At 43.2% G+C, this 23,227-nt stretch overlaps 1 protein-coding gene across 2 annotated transcripts in view; it reads right to left on the reverse strand.

The window, feature by feature from the left end:
- The window catches only part of LOC127573564 (uncharacterized), a 108,906-nt gene that overhangs the window by 42,821 nt on the left and 42,858 nt on the right, over positions 1–23,227 (reverse strand). For both annotated transcript variants that reach the window (XM_052021925.1, XM_052021917.1), the window contains exon 4: positions 22,696–22,783. In XM_052021925.1, the coding sequence (XP_051877885.1) occupies positions 22,696–22,783 (88 nt within the window). The remainder of the gene's footprint in view (positions 1–22,695; positions 22,784–23,227) is intronic.

A 23,227-nucleotide genomic window follows, 5' to 3' on the forward strand; every position in this document is an offset into this window, starting at 1 on the left:
TTTCTACTAGTGGGAGAGTCTCGAACAAGGGGATGTGATTACAAGATATTGGGGAGTCATTTAAAATTGATGTGCACAGGAATTTCTTTTTACAGAGGGTGGTGAATCTCTGGAATTCTCTGCTCTAGAGTGTTATGAAGGCTGGATGACAGGAGGTATTTAAGGAGGAGGTAATAACTGTTTGAAAGATTGGGGAATTGAGGGTGATGTGGAACTGGTACAGAAAAGGAGTTGAGGCCTGAGGGGGATCAGCCAAGATCATGTTGAATGGTGGGGTAGGCTTAAGGGATCAGATGGCCTAGCCCTGCTCCATTTTCTTGAGTTATTGTGGTGGAACAATACTTTTTCCCTGTGCTCCGAAATTCCTTTCCTGAACTCCTTGGTCTCTCTCTATCGTCTACCCATCCCTTCTCTTTTAAGATCCTTCTTTAAACCTACCTCTTTGATCAAACTTTTAGTCATCTATCCTGATACCTCTTTGTCTGGTTCAGTGTACATATGATCCTCCATTTTAACTATTCCCCTTTCACTATGTTGAACATTATATTGATTTTCTCGGAATATTTTACCCAGTATTCTGGACTACAGAGGACAGAATATCTGGTGCAGACTACCCCAGGAACCAGTATGTTCAGAAGAAAGCTGCACCATTGATAATTCATTGCTAATAGTAGATCCTTTTCATTTCAGTAGCTTATGTCCAAGGCATACAATTGATCTGTATTTCTGGGTGTTTAGAGGTTGGCTAGTGGTCATTGGAAAAAGGACTACTTCATATCATTGTGATTATATTCATTTATTAATTGTAACCTGAAATGAGATTGTTTCTCACTGCAGCAGTGGAGATTTGTTTGGCGCATTTCTAGTCTTGTTGTTCAAGTACAACTATATCTACAGCACTAATATCTTCCAACAAAGCAGGGGAACTGAACTGACTGAGTACAAGTGAAAGTAATTTAATGAATGTCTGTGAAACTAAGTAGGACAGTGCCCATGAGATGTACTTGTAGGTGAGAGTAATATCTGTGACTGTAAGTGTGCATGAGAGTGAGTGTTGCGCCCTTCCCTTATCAGTAGAGGCAAGCAATGACATTCTTAAAGTGGGGACCAGGAAGTAAAGAGAGCAGTGGGGATTGATACACCTTGTGAGTTTCTTGTAGTCCTCAATACAGCTCCCCAAAAATCTTCCATATTTCTTATTTTAGCAGGCACAGAAAATGTTTATTGAAAAATATAAAATGTGCAATTTCACAGTTTTCAATCAAGCAGTACAGCGCAAAACTGTATCTTCCATTGAAAAACTACTGGTATCAAGCAAGAAATCTAATCATGCAGTCTAGTGGGCTGAAACCATGTTGTCGAGCTGTTTAGCTGTCCTTCCTCCAAGTTTTTAAATGAAACATTGTCTAGTGCCAGATGGTCCATACAGTGAAGAAGAGTTGAACTAACATGTGTCCATAACACATCTGCTACTCACCACACATTTCTGGCATGAAAACTGACTGCTGCCACACCAGGTGTCTGCATGTGACGGCTTCTGAGCTGTCAGCAGCTTTTGAGATGTTGCAGGTAATTCTCACTTTGTCCGATCCAATCCAGTTGCCACATGGTGGATTGCATTAGAAGGCTCTGGTCTCCTTCAATCAGTCCAAATCTTAGTGAAGACAGATGGTGAAGTATTCTCAACTGCTGAATAAGAAAAGCAAAATCTGGCAGATGATTCTTCACAGGGGAGAATTTCTCTACCTCCTTTTGAAAGATTATAGTTCAAAAGAATTATGATTAATAGTCTTTTTTGTCAGCTCTGCAAATTATGTTCATATTTTACTTGTTTCCTTCTTGTTTACAAAGCATTGGTCTCTTAACCCTATAACTTTCTCTCAATCTATATCCTTCAGAAAGATTTATATTCTCTAACTCTGGTCTCTAAATCACCCTTGCTTCTCAATGTCCACACTACTGCTGGCTGTACCTTTGGCTGTGAAGGCTCTAAACTCAGGAGCTCCCCCCACAAATCTGTTTATTTGGTTCCTAGTCAACTCCAGCCATCCTTTGATTATTCTTCTCACATTTACACTGCCTCTTAACTCATTTTCATATACTCTCTACTGTCGTTTTTCAGTATTGTGTTCAGCTTGGTTTTCAATTGAATTATGGACCACTCATTGCCCTTTCTGTGGCTAATTTTAACTTCTCCATCTATAGTCAAGTGGAAGATCCTTCCTCTTCCCCCTGCATGAATGTGTCCAGTTTGAGCCTGAATAATTTTCTCTTTAAAGGCCTTTCATCTGCCAGTCTTTTATTTCAGTCCATCCGGGCCTCTTCCCTTCCAACTCATTGAAATTTTCTAAGATTAAAGTTTCCCTAAAACTAAATCCTCCTTCACTGGGCTGAGAACAGAGTAGTCAAGAAATTCCTCTGAGCATTTAAACACATATATTGTAAACTTTGTCTTGCGTTTTCCTTTACTGATCTGTCCTGCTGCTGAACTTTCCTTCATCTTCTCCATACCCTGTTCCTGCTCTTTAACAATTAATCTTGGTACATCTCCTTGACTCTCTAAAATTCAGAATAATTCTTTTTTTTCTAATCCAATTATGCTCTGGTCTATCCTAATGGCATTAATGCTGCACCAGCTAAGATCAACTCACTTAGCATCGACCAAGCATTGAAACTGGGACTTTTCTACCCTGCGAGAGTTAATTACTCATTTATCAAATGTACGTCATTTAGAAGAAGAGTAAAAGCAATTTTACAGCAAAGTTCCTAACAGCTTTCTAAATCAGTTTTTCCATATTAGCTTCTAAATTCAGTAAAATCCTAATTATATAAATATTCAGCAGGTCTTAACTGCTGGTTGGAGTAGCCTTTATTCTTTTCCACTGCTTGTTGATGTTGTCATGAAATCAGCCATGCGTGATCCAAGGCTATAAATATTTTTCAAGATAGTGACAAGGTATGGGAGAGAGTAATATTCCAGTCCGGAAATATTTTCAGCAATTGCCACCCTCAGTGTCCTGAGTGACAAGAAGATATTACTACTGCTGACTCCTGGAAGATTTTATTCTGACATAATGCCAGTTTTAGGAATGAAAATATATTCATGCGCAGCAAGTGGATGTCACTGGCAAGGTCTGCCTTTATTGTTCATTTCTAATTGCACTTAAGAAGCTAGTGAAAGACCCTTCATGAACCGCTGCAGTCTATTGGATGAAGGTGTTCCCACAGTACTGGTGAGTATTGAGTTCCAGGATTTTGACCTGATTTTGAGACGGGATGGGTTGTGATAGAAGAGAACGTGGAGGGTGCAGTGTTTGCTTGTGCCTTCTGGCCTTGTTCTTCCAGTTGACAGAGATCATGGGTCTACAATCATTGAAGAAATTGCTGAGAATGGTTGGACCAAAAACAACTGAGCAACTCCTGCCGTAATATCTTGGAGCTGAGATAATTAGTCTTCAAGAACCGCAACTATTTTTCTTTGTGCTGGGAACGAGTCCATCCAGTGGAATGTTTTTCCTTCAGTTCCTATTGACTTCAAAGTTACTTGGGTTCCTTAGGCATCACATTTGGTCAAGTGCTGCTTTGATGCCAAATACAATTACTCCCACTTTATGCAGGGCAGGCATGGTAGTGTAACGGTTAGTGTAACGCTATTACAGCACCAGTGACCCGGGTTCAGTTCCGGCCACTGTCTGTAAGGAGTTTCTATGTTCTCCCCGTGACTGTGTGGATTTCCTCCAGGTGCTCTGATTTCATCCCACATTCCAAAGACGTACAGGTTAGGAAGTTGTGGGCATGCTATGTTGGCACTGGAAACATGGCGACACTTGCGGGCTGCCCCCAGAACACTCTACGCAAAAGATGCATTTTACTGTGTGTTTCAATGTACATGTGACTAATAAAGATATCTTAATCTTACTTTAGCAATGCAGGTCCTTGTCAAATTCAGACTAAAGTTGTAATGTTCCTGGCAAAGCTCAATCTGAACATGTGTAAGCAGATTATTGGTGCGTAAACGGTTTTAGGTAGACTTGTCTATAGGGTTTTCAACTCTTTGTTAAGACTGAGAGGTAAGTGATGGAATTGATTTCTCCTGTTCTGTTGGTAGATATCAGTGCTGTAGTTGTAATGAAGCAACAAGGCTAGAGCTGTCCCATTTCTGGAGTTCGGAATCTATAACTTTTGATATATACAGGGTCCTTATCATTTGAAGTGAATCAAATTGGTTGAAAAATAGCACCTATGACAATTGAAACAGGAGGATGGGGTGGATCACCCATTCAGACTTCTTCACGGGAACATTATAAAAAAAACTTGATCTCCACCAATAGAAGGGCAGCTGACTAAAAGCTCAGAAGAAAAGGTAGGTCTTTAAGGTGGAAAGAGAGATAAGATGGGATAGAAGGTTTATGGAAGGAATTCCAGAGGCGAGGACCTTGGCAGGCGAAAACATGTGCATCACTGGAGCAGCAAAAATATTTGGATATGATTAAGAAGGCAGAATTGGAAGAGCACAAATATCTCAGTGGGTTATGAGGCTAGAAGAGATTACACAGAAAGGAGAGATACACAGCTGGAGGAGATTAGATTACATAGAAAGGAAGAGACCATGCAGGGATTTGAAAACAGGGGTGAGAATTTTAAAACTGTGGTGTTGTTTAACAGGGATGCACTGTACATCAGCAAATATGGGGTGATAGCTCATAGATTCATAGAGTTGTACAGCACAGAAACAGGCTCTTCAGCCCACCATGTCCATACTGACCTTTTTGCCCATTTACAAGAACCCCATTTGCCCACATAGGGTTAATATCCTTCTATGCTTTGCCTATTAAAGTGCCTGTATAAATGTCTCTTAAATGTAGTGATTATATATGATTTCGCCATCTCCTCTGACAGCAAGCTCGAGATATCAACCACTATCTGCGTGAAAAACTTTCCCCACGCATTCCCTTTAAAACTATTTCCGCTTACTTTAAACCTAGATAGTCTTACTTTTGATACCCCTACCACTGGAAAAATATCCAACCTTCTACACTATCTATGCCTCTTATAATTCTATATACTTCTATCAAGTCACCCCTCAGCCTCCTTTGTTCTAGGGAAAACAAGCCCAGCCTATTCAATCTCTCCCCATAACTAAAGTCCTCCAATCCAGGCAACATAATGGTGAATCTTCTCTGTACTCTCTCTAGCATAACCACATCCTTCCTATAGTACGCTGACCAGAACCACACACAATACTCCATGCGGTCTAACCAGCATCTTCTAAAGTTGCAACATAATGTCCCAACTTTTATATTCTATGCCCCGACCTATGTAGGCAAGCACGTCATACACCTTTTTCACCATCCCATCAACCTGCGCTGCCACTTTCAGGGAACTATGGACTTGAACTCTAAGGTCCCTCTGTTCATCAACATTCCTTAGTGCCCTATTATTTACTGCATATGTCCTACCCCTATAGAGTAAATGGTAGGGCACTAAGAACTCAATCACAAATATAGAGGAGGTGACAAAGGTGATTGATGAAGGTAGAGCTGTGGATGTTGTCTACATGATTTTAATAAGACATTTGACAAGGTCCCTCATGGGAGGCTCATCCAGAAGATTAAGATGCATGGGATCCATAGTGACTTGGCCGTTTGGATTCAGAATTGGCTTGCCCATAGAAGAGAGAGGATAGTGGACGATGGAACTTATTCTAGCTGGAGGTCTGTGACTACCGGTGTTCCGCAGGGATACGTATTAGGATCTTTGCTGTTTGTGATATATATAAATGACCTGGATGAAAACGTGGATGGGTGGGTTAGTACGTTTGCAGATGATATGAAGATTGGTGGTGTGGTGGCTAGCGTAGAAGACTGGCAAAGGACGCAGTGGGATATAGATCAGTTGCAGGTATGGGCGGAGAAATGGCAGATAGACTTTAGCGTGGACAAATGTGAAGTGTTGCACCTTGGGAGATCAAATGTAAAGAGGCAGTACACTGTTAATGGCAAGACCCTTAACAGCGTTGATGAGCAGAGGGATCTTGGGGTCCAAGTTCATAGCTCCCTGAAAATGGCCACACAGATTGATAAGGTGGTAAAGAAGGCGTATGGCATGCTTGCCTTTATTAGTCGAGGCACTGAGTTCAAGAGTCAGGAAGTTATGTTGCAGCTTTATAAGACTCTAGTTAGGTCGCATCTAGAGTATTGCATTTAATTCTGGTCGCCCCATTATAGAAAGGATGTGGAGGCTTTGGAGAGGGTGCAGGAGAGGTTTACCAGGATGCTGCCTGGATTAGAGGGCATGTGCAATAAAGAGAAGTTGGACAAACTTGGGTTGTTTACTCTGGAGCAGCAAAGGTTGAGGGGAGACCTGATAGAGGTTTATAAAATTATGAGAGGCATAGGTAGAGATAGCTGGTATCTTTTTCCCCAGAGTTGAAATATCTAATACCAGAGGGCATGCATTTAAGGTAAGAGGGGTGAAGTTCAAAGGAGATGTGCTGCCTGTTAGTTAGTTCAGCACAGCATTGTGGGCTGAAGGGCCTGTTCCTGTGCTGTACTGTTCTATGTTCTCACCCTGTGTATAAAAATAACTTTCGTCACATAAAAACAAAAACATTATGCAATGGGAAAGAATTTCTGGCCCAGTATCTTTCACATATTCTACATGTAACCAACAGTGTGAAGGTCAGTTCCCAGTAAGCACTTGTTCCTTGTGCAGCTCTTTTCAGTCATGTGCTAAATGGAAGGTGCCATCAAGATGGAGAGTTTGGTTGCCTAACTTTACTCTCTTTCCTTGTTTTCCTTTAGCCCACACCTTCCCCATGGAATGGCTGGCTTGCTTCCGAGCTGGATTCAGTTTGTGGCTTAATTAGAACTGGAAACTCAACCAAGCATGATGAGAAACTGAGTAACAGACAATGTCGGAACTACAGTTCAAATGGGTTGAACATTCATTATGTGCTCATTTTCCACAAGGAATACATTGAAAGAAATGAGTTTTGATGCTCTTAACCATGTCAATAGCTCTGTCCAAATCAGGCAAAATTTAAATCAAAGAAATATATCCGAGACACACACACTTCATTCAAACTAAATAACAGCATATTACTTCAAATCTCATTGTACTGTGTAATTGAGAATGATGAAGAAAGAAAAAGACCAACCTGGAAAAACTAATCTAATGTAATGAGAAAAGAAACCAGGAAAGGTAAAATGGAATAAAATATTGTCAAACTAAGAGAGGGAATAGTACTGGAAAATATTTAGAAAGATGATCAAGAGAATTCAGGAGAAACATACTCCATTAAAAATGGATTAAACAAAAATATGAAGGTGAAATAAGGTTTCAGAAAAGGCTCATACTAGGTACATAAGCAATAAAGGAGAGGATGATGAGAGAGAATATAAAGAGACTTTGGAAAAGCTAAAAAGGAAATTAAGTGATTGAAGAGCAACCATGAAGTTATATTATGTAGCTTCTTCCTCACTGCTAACAGACTTCTGAAGCAATCACCTCTTTCACATCCCCTTCCCGGTGGTGCTGCCACGTTCTCAGATTCTTAATTCTACCTCTCTCGGTTATTCCACGATTGTCACTTCAGCATTTCTTCTGCACTAACTTTGGATTGCACCACAATGTTTGCACTATTATTTTTTTTGTGTTCATTGTTGTATTTATTGTTGGTATTTATTATTACCATGTGTATTGTTTACACCATAGCAGCTAGCTACACACTATGAAATTAAGACACAGAGTCGATGGTTTGAAGTCAGAAGTCAAATGAAAGGCAGGGGCGCAGTGCGCCTTTAATACCCGGAAGCTTCTGCGCTACAGTTCCTGCGCTGACGTCACGTGCAGGTCACCTGACCTTCTTGTGCACGGGCTTTCCTAGCCCGACGATGGAGAAGAAGGAGGGCCCCATGCCATCTTGGATCGGGGCCTCCGACGCCGTTTGCGATGTCAGGAGCCGGTTCGATGCCAGTGCGATGAGTCACCACATAACCACCACCCCCCCCCCCACCGCCCCAGAACCAGCGATACCGTCGCGAAAACCAGAATTAAATAAACTATGACTTGGGTGGCCTGCCCCTGCGTCACGCTCGCTGGACTACCACGGGTTGGTCCAAGTCTAAATGAGCCGGCTTCAGCCAGTCAATTGTAAAAACCTCCTCGCGCCCCCCAATATCCAGCACGAACGTAGACCCATTGTTCTTGACGACCTGGAATGGCCTTTCGTACGGCCGCTGCAGCGGTGTTCAGTTCACGCCCCTCCTGACAAAGACAAACTTACAGTCTCAAAGGGAAGTCGGCATATGTGTCGGGGCCTGTCCGTGTCGCAAGGTGGGTATCGGGGCAAGGTTGCCAAGCCGCTCGCACAGCCGGTCAAGCGTTGCAGCAGGTTCTTCCTCTGGCCCCCAAGGGGCTGGTAGGAACTTGCCCGGGACGACTAAGGGTGTTCCGTAGACCATCTCCGCGGACGAGGCATGCAGGTCCTCTTTTGGCGCTGTACGTATCCCCAGCAGGACCCAGGGGTGTTCGTCCACCCAGTTGGGCTCCTTAAGGCAGGCCACAAGTGCCGACTTCAGGTGTCGATGGAACCTCTCCACCAGCCCATAGGATTGTGGATGATAGGTGGTGGTGAGGTGGACCCGGGAACCCCACAAGTCAGCGACGGCAGACCACAGGCCGGAGATGAATTGAGCTCCCCTGTCTGAGGTGATTTGTGCCAGGACACCGAAACGGGCCACCCAAGTTAACAAAAGGGCCAGTGCGCAGAACTGGGTGGAGGTGTCTGTGAGGGGAATGGCTTCAGGCCAACGGGTAAAACGGTCGACAATCGTGAGGAGGTACCGCGCTCCTCGGGAGACTGGGAGGGGGCTGACCAGGTCGACATGGATATGGTCGAACCTCCGGCGGATAGGATGAAAGTCCTGCAGGGGGGCCTTGATGTGCTGCTGTACTTTCGAGGTTTGGCAGTGAGTGCAGGACCGAGCCCATTCAGAAACCTGTTTACGCAGGCCATGCCAGACGAACTTGTTGGATATCATCTGGACAGTAGTCCGGATGGATGGGTGTGCGAGGCCGTGGATGGAATCAAGCACCCGTCGACGCCAGGCAGCTGGGACGATGGGGGGGGGGGGGTCTACCTGTGGAGATATCACAGAGCAGGGTGCGCTCACCGGTGCCTACCAGTGGGTCTTGCAGTTGCAGGCCCGAGACTGCGGTGCGATAGCTGGGCACCTCCATGTCCGTTCACTGTGCCTCCGCCAAGGTGCCAAAATCCACCCCCGGGACAAAACTTGGATGGTGGGCCATGACAGTGCATCCGCGACCATGTTCTCTTTCCCAGACAGATGGCAGATGTCAGTGGTGTACTTTGAGATGTACGACAAGTGCCACTGCTGCCGTGCTGACCAGGGATCTGAGACCTTGTTGAAAGCAAAGGTCAACGGCTTGTGGTCGGTGAAAGCTGTAAACGGCCTGCCCTCCAAGAAGTATCGGAAGTGTCTGATGGCCAGGTACAATGCCAACAGCTCGTGGTCGAAGGCGCTATATTTGAGCTCTGAGGGTCGAAGGTGTCTGCTGAAGAACGCCAGCGGTTGCCAACTCCCTTCGATAAGCTGCTCTAGAACGCCTCCAACCGCTGTGTTGGAGGCGTCGACCGTGAGGGCAGTCGGGATATCCGTACGAGGATGCACCAACATGACCACGTCCGCCAAGGCCTGCTTGGTTTTGACGAATGCGGTGTGAGCCTCCTCCGATCAAACAATGCCCTTGCTCACGCCCGACAGGAGAGCAAACAACGGGTGCATGATGCGGGCCACGGATGGTATGAACCAGTGATAAAAGTTTACCATGCCAAGGAATTCCTGCAGGCCCTTGATGGAGGTGGGTCTGGCGAAATGGCGGATGGTGTTGACCTTTGCAGGCGCTGTGTTTGTTGATCCGATGGCCCAGGAAATTGATTGTCTCAAGCCCGAACTGGCATTTGGCTGGGTTGATGGTCAGGCCGAAATCCCTCAGGCAAGAAAAGAGTTGGCGGAGGTGCGTGAAATGTTTCTGGTGGCTGCTGCTGGCGATCAAGATGTCGTTGAGGTATATGAAGAAGAAGTCAAGGTTGTGCCTGACCGAGTCCATCAGTCGTCGGAAGGACTGAGCAGCGTTCTTGAGGCCAAAGGGCGTCCAGACGAATTCAAAGAGGCCGAAAGGTGTGATCAGCGCCGTCTTTGCAATGTCATCCGGATGCACTGGGATCTGGTGATAACCACGGACGAGGTCGACCTTGGAAAAAATGGACCACCCGTGCAGGTTGGCAGTGAAGTCCTGAATATGCGGCACGGGGTACCGGTCCGAGGTAGTTATGTCATTCAGGCGTCGGTAATCGCCGCAGGGTCGGCAGCCTCTGGCTGCCTTGGGGACCATATGTAGCAGAGAGGCCCATGGGCTGTCCGACCTGCAGATGATCCCCAACTCCTCCATCTTTTTGAATTCCTCTTTCACAAGGCAGAGCTTGTCTGGGGGTAGCCGTCGGGCGCGGGTGTGGAGGGGAGGGCCCTGGGTGGGGATGTGATGCTGGATGCCGTGCTTGGGCAAGGTAGTGGAGAACTGGGGCGTTAGTACAGATGGGAACTCTGCCAGGACCCTGGCGAACTCATTGGTTGACATGGTGATGGAGTCGAGGTGTGGGGCGTTTGGAAGGTCCTGGCATGTACCAAACACTTACCCCACAGGTCAACCAGCAGACTGTTGGCACGAAGGAAGTCTGCCCCGAGGAGTGGTTGCGCAACAGCGGCCAGGGTGAATTTCCAAGTAAAGTTGCAGGTGCCGAACTGGAGGTGCACCAAACGGGTGCCAAAGGTCCGGATGGTGCTGCCATTGGCGGCTCTGAGGGCGGGTCCTAGTGCACAGTTGTGAGTCTCATGGCTGTTGAGAGGCATGACACTGACCGACTCCGGTATCCACCAGGAAACGACGGCCGGAACGCCTGTCCCACACATGCAAGGGGCTATCCGGGTGGCCAGCCGCCGTAGCCATCAGCAGCGCTGGCTCTGGCGTTTCCCGGAAACCTGCATGGTGGCTGGCACCTGCAGGCGTCTGCGCCCCACCGCTGGTGGTAGAAACACCATTGGTCAGTCGGTTTCTCAGACCTGGTGGCGGGTGGGGTGCATTCGATTGTCAGGTCTGGCCTGCTGGGCCGCTGGGTACGTGGCATGGCAATGCACTCAACGGACACCCCGCTCTCCTTTTTTGCCTGCCAAAGGACATCCACCCAGGCAGCCACCTTCTGGGGGTCGCTGAAATCGGCATCCGCCAGGAGCAGGTGGATGTCGTCGGGTAACTGCTCCAGAAAGACCTGCTCAAACATCAGGCAGGGTTTGTGGTCATCTGCCAGGGCCAACATCTCATTCATGAGCTCAGAGGGGGGTCTGTCACCCAACCCATTGAGGTGGAGGAGGTGGGAGGCCCGTTCGTGTCGGGAAAGGCCGAAAGTCTCAAGAAGGAGGGTCTTGAACTTATCGTACTTCTCCTTCTCCGGGGGCACCTGGATGAAGTCTTCGACCTGGGCTGCGGTGTCTTGGTCGAGGGTGCTCACCATGTAGTAGTACTTGGTGTCGTCCCTGGTGATCTGGCGAATCTGGAACTGGGCCTTGTCCTGGTCGAACCAGACAAGAGGCCTGAGGGTCCAGAAGGTGTGCAGTTTAAGGGCTACTGCCTGTACCTCTTGTTGTGCAGACATCATGGGTCCAAAAACGTTTGGGCCCGTCGGGGTCACCAATGTAGCAGCTAGCTACACACTACGAAATGAAGGCACAGAGTCGATGGTTTGAAGTCAGAAGTCAAATGAAAGACAGGGACACAGTGCACCTTTAGTACCCGAAAACTTCCCGCGCAACAGTTCCCGCGCTGACATCACGCATGGGTCACCTGACCTTCCCGCGCGTGGGCTTTCCTAGCCCGACGATGGAGAAGGAGGAGGGCCCCGCGCCATCTTGGATCGGGGCCTCCGACAATGTTCACGATGTCGGGAGCCGGTTCGATGCTGGTGCAGTGAGTCGTCACAACACTATGAGCTTCATGAATGATACAATAGAATGATACATTATTCTGTGGACATGTGGTCTTTCTAAGAGCAGGATTTTCAAGGCATCGTGGAGGTGGGTGGGGTGGTGGTGGTGGTGTGGGTTGGGGGTGGTGTGGGTTGGGGGTGAGTGGATGTGCAATAATCAAGGTCATGTCCAGATCATGTAGAACTCCACAACATGGCTGGAATTGAGACTCTCCAGAAAAGAGACTTAATGGCGACCTATATTTCCAAATTTAAAGGTTTGGTTAGAGTTGCTATAGGTAATGTTTTGTACTTGTGGAGTAGAGCAGAAGCTCAGTCGTTTATATAGAATTACAGAAATCTCTGGTGAAATTCAGGAGAAATCTTTTAACTTAGAGTATGATTACTATGTGGAACTTGCAAGGAGTGATTGAGGTTGGAAGCAGTAAGGGATTTAGAGCTAAAATAAGCACATAAAGTACAAAGCAATGGAATGATGTACTGATGATGTTAGATGAAAAGGTTGGAGGAGGCTCATGTGGAGAGTTTCCACTAAAAGAATCTATCAGCCTGTAAAGACTTAATAACAGTAGCAAAATGACAGAAATAAATGGTGAATAATTACTTTGCCTCATTACTCACCAACTTGTTGGAAAGTCCTATATCTTATGTATTCCATGGTGCTGAATCGTTTGGTAACATTTATTTGATGCCACAACTTAACCCTTGGAAGTTAGAGCCAATGTTATCACAAAACTTCCAAATTGGCTAAATCAATGTTTGCAATGGAATGAAGTGATGCCACCTCCATTGCAAATACTGATTTAGACAACTTGGAAATTTTGTGATAACATTGGCTCTAACTTCCAAGGATTAAGTTGTACAATCAAATAAATGTTACCAAACGATTCAGCACCATGAAATACATAACATATAGGACTTTCCAACAAGTTACTGCACAGTTTTATTGTAGAAAGTGGCAATGGAATGAATTGATGCAGTCTGCATTGGAAACACTGATTCAGTTAGAGATCAGGGATGTTTAAGACTTAAAGGGGGAGATAACACAATTGTTTATTGACCTTTTATTTTGCAAACAATAATTGATATTAGCTCAATTGATAATGTTAAATCTAAGATAGACAGATGTTTAAATATGGGGAAATTTGGTGTTATGTCACAATTCAGCCACAATCCCATTGAGTGACAAAATAAGCTCTAGGGCCTAAAAGGTCTTCCCCTATCTGCTCATGTTCCAATGAACTGTAATTGTACACACTAATAAAAGTTAAAGAAAAGTTAACAGAAGATATATTATAAAGTTAAGTAGAAAAAATCAATTGTGGGAAAGAACTGGTGGTCAGATAGTGTTATAAATCCAAAGTGCCATAGATCAGTTAGTATAATGTTGGCAGTAGAAAAGATAAATCCTTATGCAAAGATATATAAAAAAAGGACAGAAAGGGAAAATACTAAAAGTGCAATCAGATTTTGAAAGGGAATATCATACATGACCAACTTTATTTAAATATTTAAAGAGGGAGTTTTAAGGGTAGGTAAAGGGTATTCAGTAGATCTGGTATATTTGTATTTTTAAAAGGCTTTTAATAAGTTATTTTATAGTAGAGTCATGACCAAGGTCTGAGTATGCTGAATCAGGGGAAGGCTACAAAGCAGAAATGAGTCAAGGGTCAATAGGAAATTCCTGATTTGTGAGTGACTCCAGGTTGTTAGGTCCAGTTAATCTGGAGGAAGACAATGACAATGTACATTAATCAACTTGCATTTTTCAAGAATTGACTATAGCTTGACTATATATTGACTATAGCTCTGCCTTCAATACCATAATCCCAAGTAGGCTTGTCACCAAACTCTGAGACCTAGGACTCAACACCTCCCTCTGTAACTGGATCTTTGACTTCCTAACAAACAGACCGCAATCAGTGAGGATAGGCAGCAACACCTCCGGCACGATTATTCTCAACACTGGTGCCCCACAAGGCTACATCCTCAGCCCGCTACTCTACTCCCTATACACTCATGACTGTGTGGCCAGATTCTGCTCTAACTCCATCTACAAGTTTGCAGATGACACCACCGTTGTAGGCCGTATCTCAAACAGCAATGAGTCAGAGTACAGGAAGGAGATAGAGAGCTTAGTGGAATGGTGTCATGACAACAACCTTTCCCTCAATGTCAACAAAACAAAAGAGCTGGTCATTGACTTCAGGAAAGGGGGCGGTGTACATGCACCTGTCTACATCAATGGTGCTGAGGTCGAGAGGGTTGAGAGCTTCAAGTTCCTGGGAGTGAACATCACCAACAGCCTGTCCTGGTCAAATCACATCGATGCCATGGCCAAGAAAGCTCACCAGCACCTCTACTTCCTCAAGAGGCTAAAGAAATTTGGTTTGTCCCCTTTGACTCTCACCAACTTTTACGGATGAACCATAGAAAGCATCACAGCTTGGTACGGCAACTGCTCTGCCCAGGACCACAAGAAACTGCAGAGAGTTGTGGACACAGCCCAGCGCATTACAGACACCAGCCTCCCCTCCTTGAACTCTGTCTTTACCTCTCATTGTCTTGGTGTAGCAGCCAGCATAATCAAAGACTCCACCCACCCAGAACATTCTCTCTTCTCTCCTATTCCATTGGGTAGAAGTTACAGGAGCCTGAAGGCATGTACCACCAGACTTAAGGACAGCCTCTACCCCACTGCGATAAGACTATTGAACAGTTCCCTTATCCAATGAAACGGACTATGACCTCACGATCTACCTTGTTGTGACCTCGCACCTTACTGCACTGCACTTTCTCTGTAGCTGTGACACTTTACTCTGTACTGTTATTGTTTTTACCTGCACTACCTCAATGGACTCTGTACTAACTCAATGTAACTGCACTGTGTAATGAATTGACCCGTACAATGGGTTTGTAAGACAAGCTTTTCACTGTACCTCGGTACAAGTGATAATAATAAACCAATACCAATACCAATACCAATTATGTGTCCCCCTTATTCCTCCTACAAAATGCATGAGCTCAAACTATCGACATTGAAAGTCATTTGCCATTTACACACCCAATCTGTAAGTTTGTGCTAGTGTATTTGTCACAGTGTTCCTTTGTATTAACTACCCTGTCTTCATGCTGGAGTCAATAATAGTGTTTCCAAACTTATGGCAAATATTTCAAACATTTTTAAGAAAAGGAAATACAATGAAAAGAACCTAGATTCTGTGATCTTGGACCCTATGCAGTGTGAACCATGGAGATACATAATGAAACAGCAATTTTGGAATTAACACAGTGAACATCAAATGTATAATCAGGCTCACATACCAAATACTCATAACATGAGAAAGATGATCATCAGAGAGATGTTCAAAAAGTCTGTCTTAGAAAGTTGTTCTCATTTGTTTGTGTTAAATGTATAAAGGCTGCATGTTGCAATCAGTTTTCAAAACTTGATTCTATTGACTCATCAATGTGAGTAAATGTGTATCATTGGAATCCAAGTGTAATACACAACAAGTACCAGACTGCACATTTGAGTGACTGAGGTCAGGTTTTATCCCCTACCCCATTCTGCTTTTCACAGCACTGCATTCTTTCCAAGTTCCATCAGAAATAGTGTATCTATGAGCCTACCCATATGCATTAAAATAAGTTTGAATACTTGAAAACGACAATCATGTGCATAAAATTTTGACAGTTATTTGATTATTTTTTGAGCAGTGCATGCTCACCTAAACGAATATTACATGCGGAAAGCACACTTGCATTTACTGCCAACAGACCACTCCCAACCATATGAGATAAGGCAAAATAGAACAATTTCAGGACATGAACACACTACATTCCTAATTCTCCATATGCTGAGCTTGCTCAGTATCTCATGGTATTAACTGACAGGAAGGAACATTTACCAACACAACCATTCAAAGGGATTCAGAAGTAGCTGGAGCTTTGAAGTTTCAGGCTGCTGGCTAATTCCTATGCTCTTAATGTGTTTTCTAACTCTGGGAAGTTAAATTTGATTGTTGGGAGGATGACTGTGTTGGTGTTGCATCATTTTTGGTTGCAGTCTTATTGTAGAACTGCCTTTGAGCTGAAGATTGGGCAGAAGCAGCAAGGAAGAAGACAGACAACAGTTGCACATGTCAGGAGGGAGGAGAAAGGATTTGTTCAGGAGCTGATGCATAGAAAGTAATTCTCCTTACTCCATTGATGGATGAGGCACCAGTCTTTCACCAAAGAGTCAGATCAAGTCAAGTTGAGTTTATTGTCATGTACACAACAATGGTGAGGTATAGGTACAACGAAAACCTTGCTTACAGCAGCATGACAGGCACATAGGTACAGACAACACACAGAGACTGTCCATAAGCTATGGCACTTACTGTAGCCCCAACATAGCCTTGTAAAAGGACACGGGTAGAGCTAGCAGCTTTTAACTTCTGTGTGTCAGGCTTCATTTGTGATATTTGAAACATCATACTTATCACTCAACATCTATATGTCAGAGGACACTGAAAAGGAGCTCTGAGGTCTCGATCTCCATGGGCTAATGAAGCAGTACAAGGGAGCATTAATCTTTTCCTGGATTGCAGGCTTCCCCAGGAGGCAAGGTGTCATAGAGTATGCTAATATGACCTAGTCTGTTCTCCATCAACAGCCAGGCATCTTTATCAATCACAAGGGATTGTACTTCCTAAATGTACAGTTGATTTGGGGCCAGAGGCAGCACATTATACAGTTCTACACATGGTTTCTTGGCTGCAACAATGATTCTTACATCCTGCCCCAGGCTCTTATCTAACAGTCTGGCTACTAGGCACCTGCCAATATCCCCTTACTACTACTGTTAGGAGCCTGGGGAAAGCGGAAGACCTGACCAAAGCCAAAGCTTTTCTGTCACAATAAACCAAAGCGAACAAAACAAATGAATCACTCTCTGTTTCCTGAACTGTTTGAGAGAATTTTGTAGCATAACACTGAATGGATTGCCAGATTTATGGTTGTCAGTTCCAAGCTGAATTACTCTGTCATCACGTGGGATCTGCATTTACTGTAACCTTAACAAGAATCACAACAACAACTGCAGTAGCAAGAGGAGCAGGAACAGAACGGGCAAGGGTGAGGGGAAGGGAAGAGTGAGAGAGGTGGTGTTGACGAGTGTGCATGGCTATCAGGGCTCTTAAGGGAGTAGTCCTATTAAAGAGCACTTTACCTAAACCCATGCTCAATATCAATAATCCAATAATCACACAATCCTTAATTCCACCATCCATTGCATTCCTTTAATCCTGTCTTATGGGACTTGCCATCACCATTACAAATATAATTACCAAGTGCAGAAGAAAAACTAATTTATCAAACAACTCAAATCCGTCTACGTACAGCATTGAAAATAAGCTACAGTTTAACAGCTGAGTTTCCATTGAAAAAACTTCACTGTCTGATGTGGACGAGACAAGCTTTTCTGGACCTTGAGAGCCTGTTACCTGCAGTATATCAGCAAGGGAAGCAGAGTCAGCTGTCTGCATGGCACTAACAAGGGTACAGGTGATGGTTCAAACAGGGAGAAAGCATTCAACAATCCTGAGACTGAGCAGCAGGTGCCCCTCTCATGAACACATTACCCTCTCCTGAGCCTGCACCTCAGCAATATGACTCCTCTCAAGAGCAAGATCTATGCTCCCGGTTTGAAGCTCCTTCAACAGTGACTCCCGTTCCCATCATCAATGTGGCAGCCATCTGAGCTCTCATGGAAACATGAGAGATTTCAGTGTCACTGAAAGGTTGGTAAAGCTGTCTGATCATAAACTGTGGGTTACATAAAGTCTCCATCCTCTGCACACAGAAATTGGAGCTGTACTATGGCATTGAGGTCATACAGATGTGAACAGAGAATGAAACAAAGGTATTTGTAGGATACAACCATATCCTTGGAGATAAGATCTGGCCATTTACCTCCTCTGTCACCTCTTTCCACTGATGATTAAACTGCTACCTGGTGTTGTCTGCCCCTTGGGAGAGAAGAGAATCTCCATCTTCCTGTGTTCTGGCTTCCCCAGGACTCCAATGCAGTAGTGGAAAATACTAGGCAGAATCTGCAGGTCTAGCAGCCAATTCTTTCTCTCTAGCTATTTCTCTGGTTTCATAACAACATCATCAATTTATTCAAATATCATGTAAAAACAACACCTATTACTTTGCAGTTTCTCACATGCTGCTTGACGTAAGATGGCATTTTTATTTTTGTGCACTCATCCTCTGGAAGGTATTGCTAACCATATGGTTACAACACGAGGTTTCACTTTTATTGATCTTAAAGTGCCCTCACATCATATATTATTCATCTAGAATATGCAGTTTAGAGTACATCACCCCTTTCAGAACTGCTGACTGCCTTTAACTGCCGACACAATATTTGATCTCCCAAAGCAAGTGGGTCAGCAACTAATGGCACACATGCTTTAATGATGATAACAAGATTAATTCACAAATATTGTATACTGTCTGAGTCAACCAAGGATGGTGTGTGTTAAATGCATGGCTAAATTTCTAACCTACAATCTCCATGTTAGCTTCTTGCAGCAGTCTCACATGAAAGGCCTCTATAATGGTATATAGTGATTGTAATCACATTAGAGTGATCTACCCTTCCTTTATGAAGAAAAAGAATTATAATTTACGTATACTGAAGGGAAGAACAGCAAAAAGTGAAACCAAGCCTGTCTTTCTTTAATATAATTACTCTGATCTACTATCGGGCAGGAGGTAAAGAAGCCTTAAGTCCCACATCACCAGGTTCAAGAACAGTTACTTCCCTTCAACCATTTGGTTCTTGAACCAACCATCACAACACGAATCACTACAGTTCAGCCACACTATGGCCACTTTGATCACTTTGCACTAAAATGGACCTGGTATGATGTTTTTTGTTCTAATTGTGTTCTTTCTTATAAAAGTTGTGTTTAATTTATGTTCAATTTATGTTTTTCTTGTGAATGCTGCTTACATGATGCTATGTGCCTGTGATGCTGCTGCAAGTAAATTTTTTATTCCACCAGTGCATACATATACTTGTGCATATGACAATAAACTCAACTTTGGTTTAAAGCTTGGCTTTGGTGCTTTAATATGACTGCAGTATAGAGCTGCATTATGCAGGAAAAGTTGTGCATGCATTATAGTTGCATTACTGGTTTCAGATGTGATTCCAGTGACTGATGATGTGTGACAGCTTTTAAATAGTCACTTTGATTGTTAATATGAGAGTGTTAATTTCTGTTAAACGCAGTAATTAGGATTAGCCTCATAATGGAACAGCTGAGGTACTTGCTTGAGGTTCACACCCATAGAACTGGAGTGTTGAAGTCTAGTGAAGGATGACAGCTCAATCCCCTAGCTAGCATAGGTGATGATGAGTTTTTATCAGTTCCCAGCGAAGCTCCTCTGTTGCTTTCAAAGCTTCATAACCCACCCACCCCCACTCACCCATCTAGTCTAGCTCCTGGTAATTGTTCTTTAGTCAAGCTTGGAAATGTGTCATACTCATGCTGGTTACCTGCTGCAGAGGGATTTTCAATATTCCTTGTTTTCCTGTGTGTGTTTCTTTGGACCACTTGTGATGTTTACCAAGATGGGGGCAGTGGGGAGGGGTGGGCGCTGTTTTAATGGTGGGGAGAGCACAGACAAACACTTAATCACTATGTCTGAAATTCTATTTTTATAGAAGAATTAACTCATTACATAGAAAATAATGCAGAGTGGAATTATCTCAATTGATTAGTGATTTCAACCTTCCTCATCCTCCCTCCTGTGACTTATCTCCATTCTGACCTCTAAAAGTCACTCTCCACACAATCTCTCCCACTCACATCATCTGCAATGTTGTCATCAGTCTACAGCTTTCCTCAGTTCTAATCATTCCCCTCATTTTACACTTCTCCCTACCTTCTTTAAGCCCCACATATTTGACTCCAATATTCCAAATCTTTCTTGTCACTTACAAAAGCACTTCCAAACTCCTAATTACTTAGCTTTTGTCTCTGGATTTGCCATAACCCTCTTCAAGGAATGATCTGACCAATTGTATCACTTCCACTTTTCATGTAGCTATCCAAACTGTACCCTATCCTGCTTAATTCTCCTTATTATAGCCACAAACTTAATTTTCTTAAGTTTTCTTAATTGTATGCCTAGATGATACTTGGACTTTTAGAATGTTAGAGGATCAAATTATGAAGATTGGTTTTGTGAACTTAGTTTCAGTGTAGAAGATTGAGTAACAATATATTTGAGATGTTAAAAATTGGTAAAAATAGAAAATCTGTATCCCCTGATGGACGTGTTCAGTGATGAGGGGATATAAATTAGAACTCAGTCACTTTAGAGAGAAATGAGGAAGCACTTTTTAAAGGACAAAACCTGGGCTCTCCCTTTCAAATGGCTGAACCAGTTTCAGAAGTCAGATTGATGTACTTTGTTAGACAAGGGTATCAATGACATGGGATGAAAGCAGCTGAATGGGAAGTACAGATCATCCATGAATTAACAAAACAGGAGAGCAGGAACAAATGCTTATCTACTCCTATTCCCTTGTTCTTAGCACATTGCTTAGCCAAGTTTTACTATACATGTTTGAACTGTTTCAGAGTTTACTGGGCCTTGCTCTATTCTACCAAAATAATCATGGCTCAGGAATCATTATAAAGGGCAAATGTAACTACCAGTTTCTTCTCTCTATAACAAACCATTTTCTTAAACTCTTCTCTCATGTTTACCTCTAATTGTGTAAAGTGCTAATAGATTTCTTTGTCGCCAGCACAGAGGCTATCTCTTCAGCCAAATATCATCCAATGCATTCTGTTCCATCACCATTATCTGCAAACCATCTTTTCTTTTCACTGCTTTAAGCTGAATCAGGCTGCTTCAAACCTCAGCAACTTAATCTGTGGTACGCCCAAGGTACATAAGGACCGTGGTACACCCAAACCAGAGCCAAGCATTTTCCAACACAGTGCTGAGAGGTGTTTTTCCAAAGTTCTAACAATCGCATTGTCTGTATTTTCTGAGAGCAGCTCCTTTCTTCCGTCTTTGTTGACAACGGCCTCCCACTTTTTGTCCAAACTTATGAAAACACCCATCGGCCTGACTTTGCTTGAAAAATAAAATCATGTGAATACCGTGTGCTTTTATTTAGTGTACAGCTCACTCAGCAACAGAGAAAAGAGGATGTCACCCTGAATTGCAAATTGTCAAAGTTGTCAGCGGAGTTGCTTCAAAAACCTCATAACTCTTCTTAATTTCCACAAAGTTGCACATTAGTAATCTATTAAACCTGCCACAGAAAATTGTTCAGTACTTAACAGGGTAGCCTTTTTAACAATGTATTTATTGTAATGACTACCAATCAAGTTCTTGTGCTAAGAAATTGAGCATTCTTTTTTGCAATGAACTGCTGGTGACTAAAAATATCAATGTAAATTTATTATTTGCTACTTTTCATTTCCCTTTATAGTTTTACTTATTTCTTTTTTAGTAACTAATTGATATTGAATTCAACTGCACACTCCTCAGTACTTGTTTGTTTCTCTGTCCATTAATCCCCTTGGCAAAGAGGTTGCTGGCCATGTCAATCACCAAAGTCCCAGATGCCCTGTTGCTCTCATTACACCGTTATTAGCAAGAGTATTAGCACCTTTCTGGACATGAAACTGTGAAAATCAAACATGCACAAGCAGGACACACCACTAGGTGCCCTGCTGCAGCAAACTCTGAGCCACTGTCTTTTATAACTTGTACCACCCTTTGGGGGGGGGGGGGGGGGGGGTTGGTTTCTGAATTGGCCAATGTAACATCAGATAAACCTCCAGCTATCTGCATAACCAAGGATTCTGATAATTTTTCAGTGGCTGAGTGGAAGTGATTCCAAACCCAACCTCCACTGAGGGAATTCCCAGTGGCAATATTTAAAAGTGATTTTTCCTCAATGCTCTCTGCTGGAAAATCTCGTAAAATGCAGAAATATGGCACTGTCACATTTTTTGAGACAAGAGAGCTTTGTAGGAAGTGGGTCTCCTGTGGGGAATGAAGAAAACAAAATTGCAATACAAGTACAGTGTAAAATGTTGAAGGGAAATACCAAAGGACTTAGACATTATTCGTAACTTCAATTCTTCCAAAGAGTAAACACTAAACCAGGGAACAAATGAATTTTAAAAATTCACAAATTGAAATACATGGGCTAAGCTGAACCATTGTGGAACATAGCAATACTTTTGCATAAAAAACAATTATTTTTCCGCGGGCAAAATGGCCCTTGTATCCAAATCAGTCAACAATTATTCTTTTATGTAAAATGCTTCTGAATGAGGATGCTAACACAATTGGGTGTTAAGCTTCTTTCGTCTAATTACCCTTGAGCTTCTTTGCAAATGAATAATTACACTGATCTGTGCACTAATAGATCCAGCAGAAAGGGTAATAAATTATTTTCAAATAAGATAAAATCAAGCGTGACATTGTCTAATTAATTTTGGGGAGTTTTTTGAGAGAAGAATACAGGCTTCCGCAGGGAAATTGGCTATTCATTGAGCAACTAATACCACATGATAGGTAGGAAGTGAAGAACCCACCTGCATCTTGTCTGGAGGCTGACAGCTCCCTGTAACCAGGTAGGTGATAATCTATCTTCCAGTTTAGTTCCAATTTTGCACGCTCCTTCTGTACAAAACAATCGTGTAATTATTCTTATTTTTGTAAAGATTCTATAACCTAGGTTTTCTGGTCAAATTAAACTAAGCATTTTTACCTACGCCATTTTATGACTGCTACAGAATAGAAACATTCCCTGAATTTAACAAGTGTTGTCTGAGCAAGTCATTAAGTCAGTAGATTAGTGCGTTGTTGGACCTGACACAGTGTTATCAATGAATCAGTTCTTCCCTGCATTCACTTACATGTTGATTTCCCAATTTCAGTCATGTAATGGAGACAGATCATTGCACGTAGAATAGAAAAACAATAAAGGTATGCTACATTTAAAAAAAATACTTCTGTTTTGAAAATGGTAAATAGGGAAAATGTTTTTCCAGTATTAGAAGTGAAGGTAACTATATCTGGATATGTCCTTATGACATAGAAGGAGGTCATTTCAGCTCATCAAGT

Source organism: Pristis pectinata, chromosome 1, assembly GCF_009764475.1.
Source record: "Pristis pectinata isolate sPriPec2 chromosome 1, sPriPec2.1.pri, whole genome shotgun sequence".
NCBI lineage: Eukaryota > Metazoa > Chordata > Chondrichthyes > Rhinopristiformes > Pristidae > Pristis > Pristis pectinata.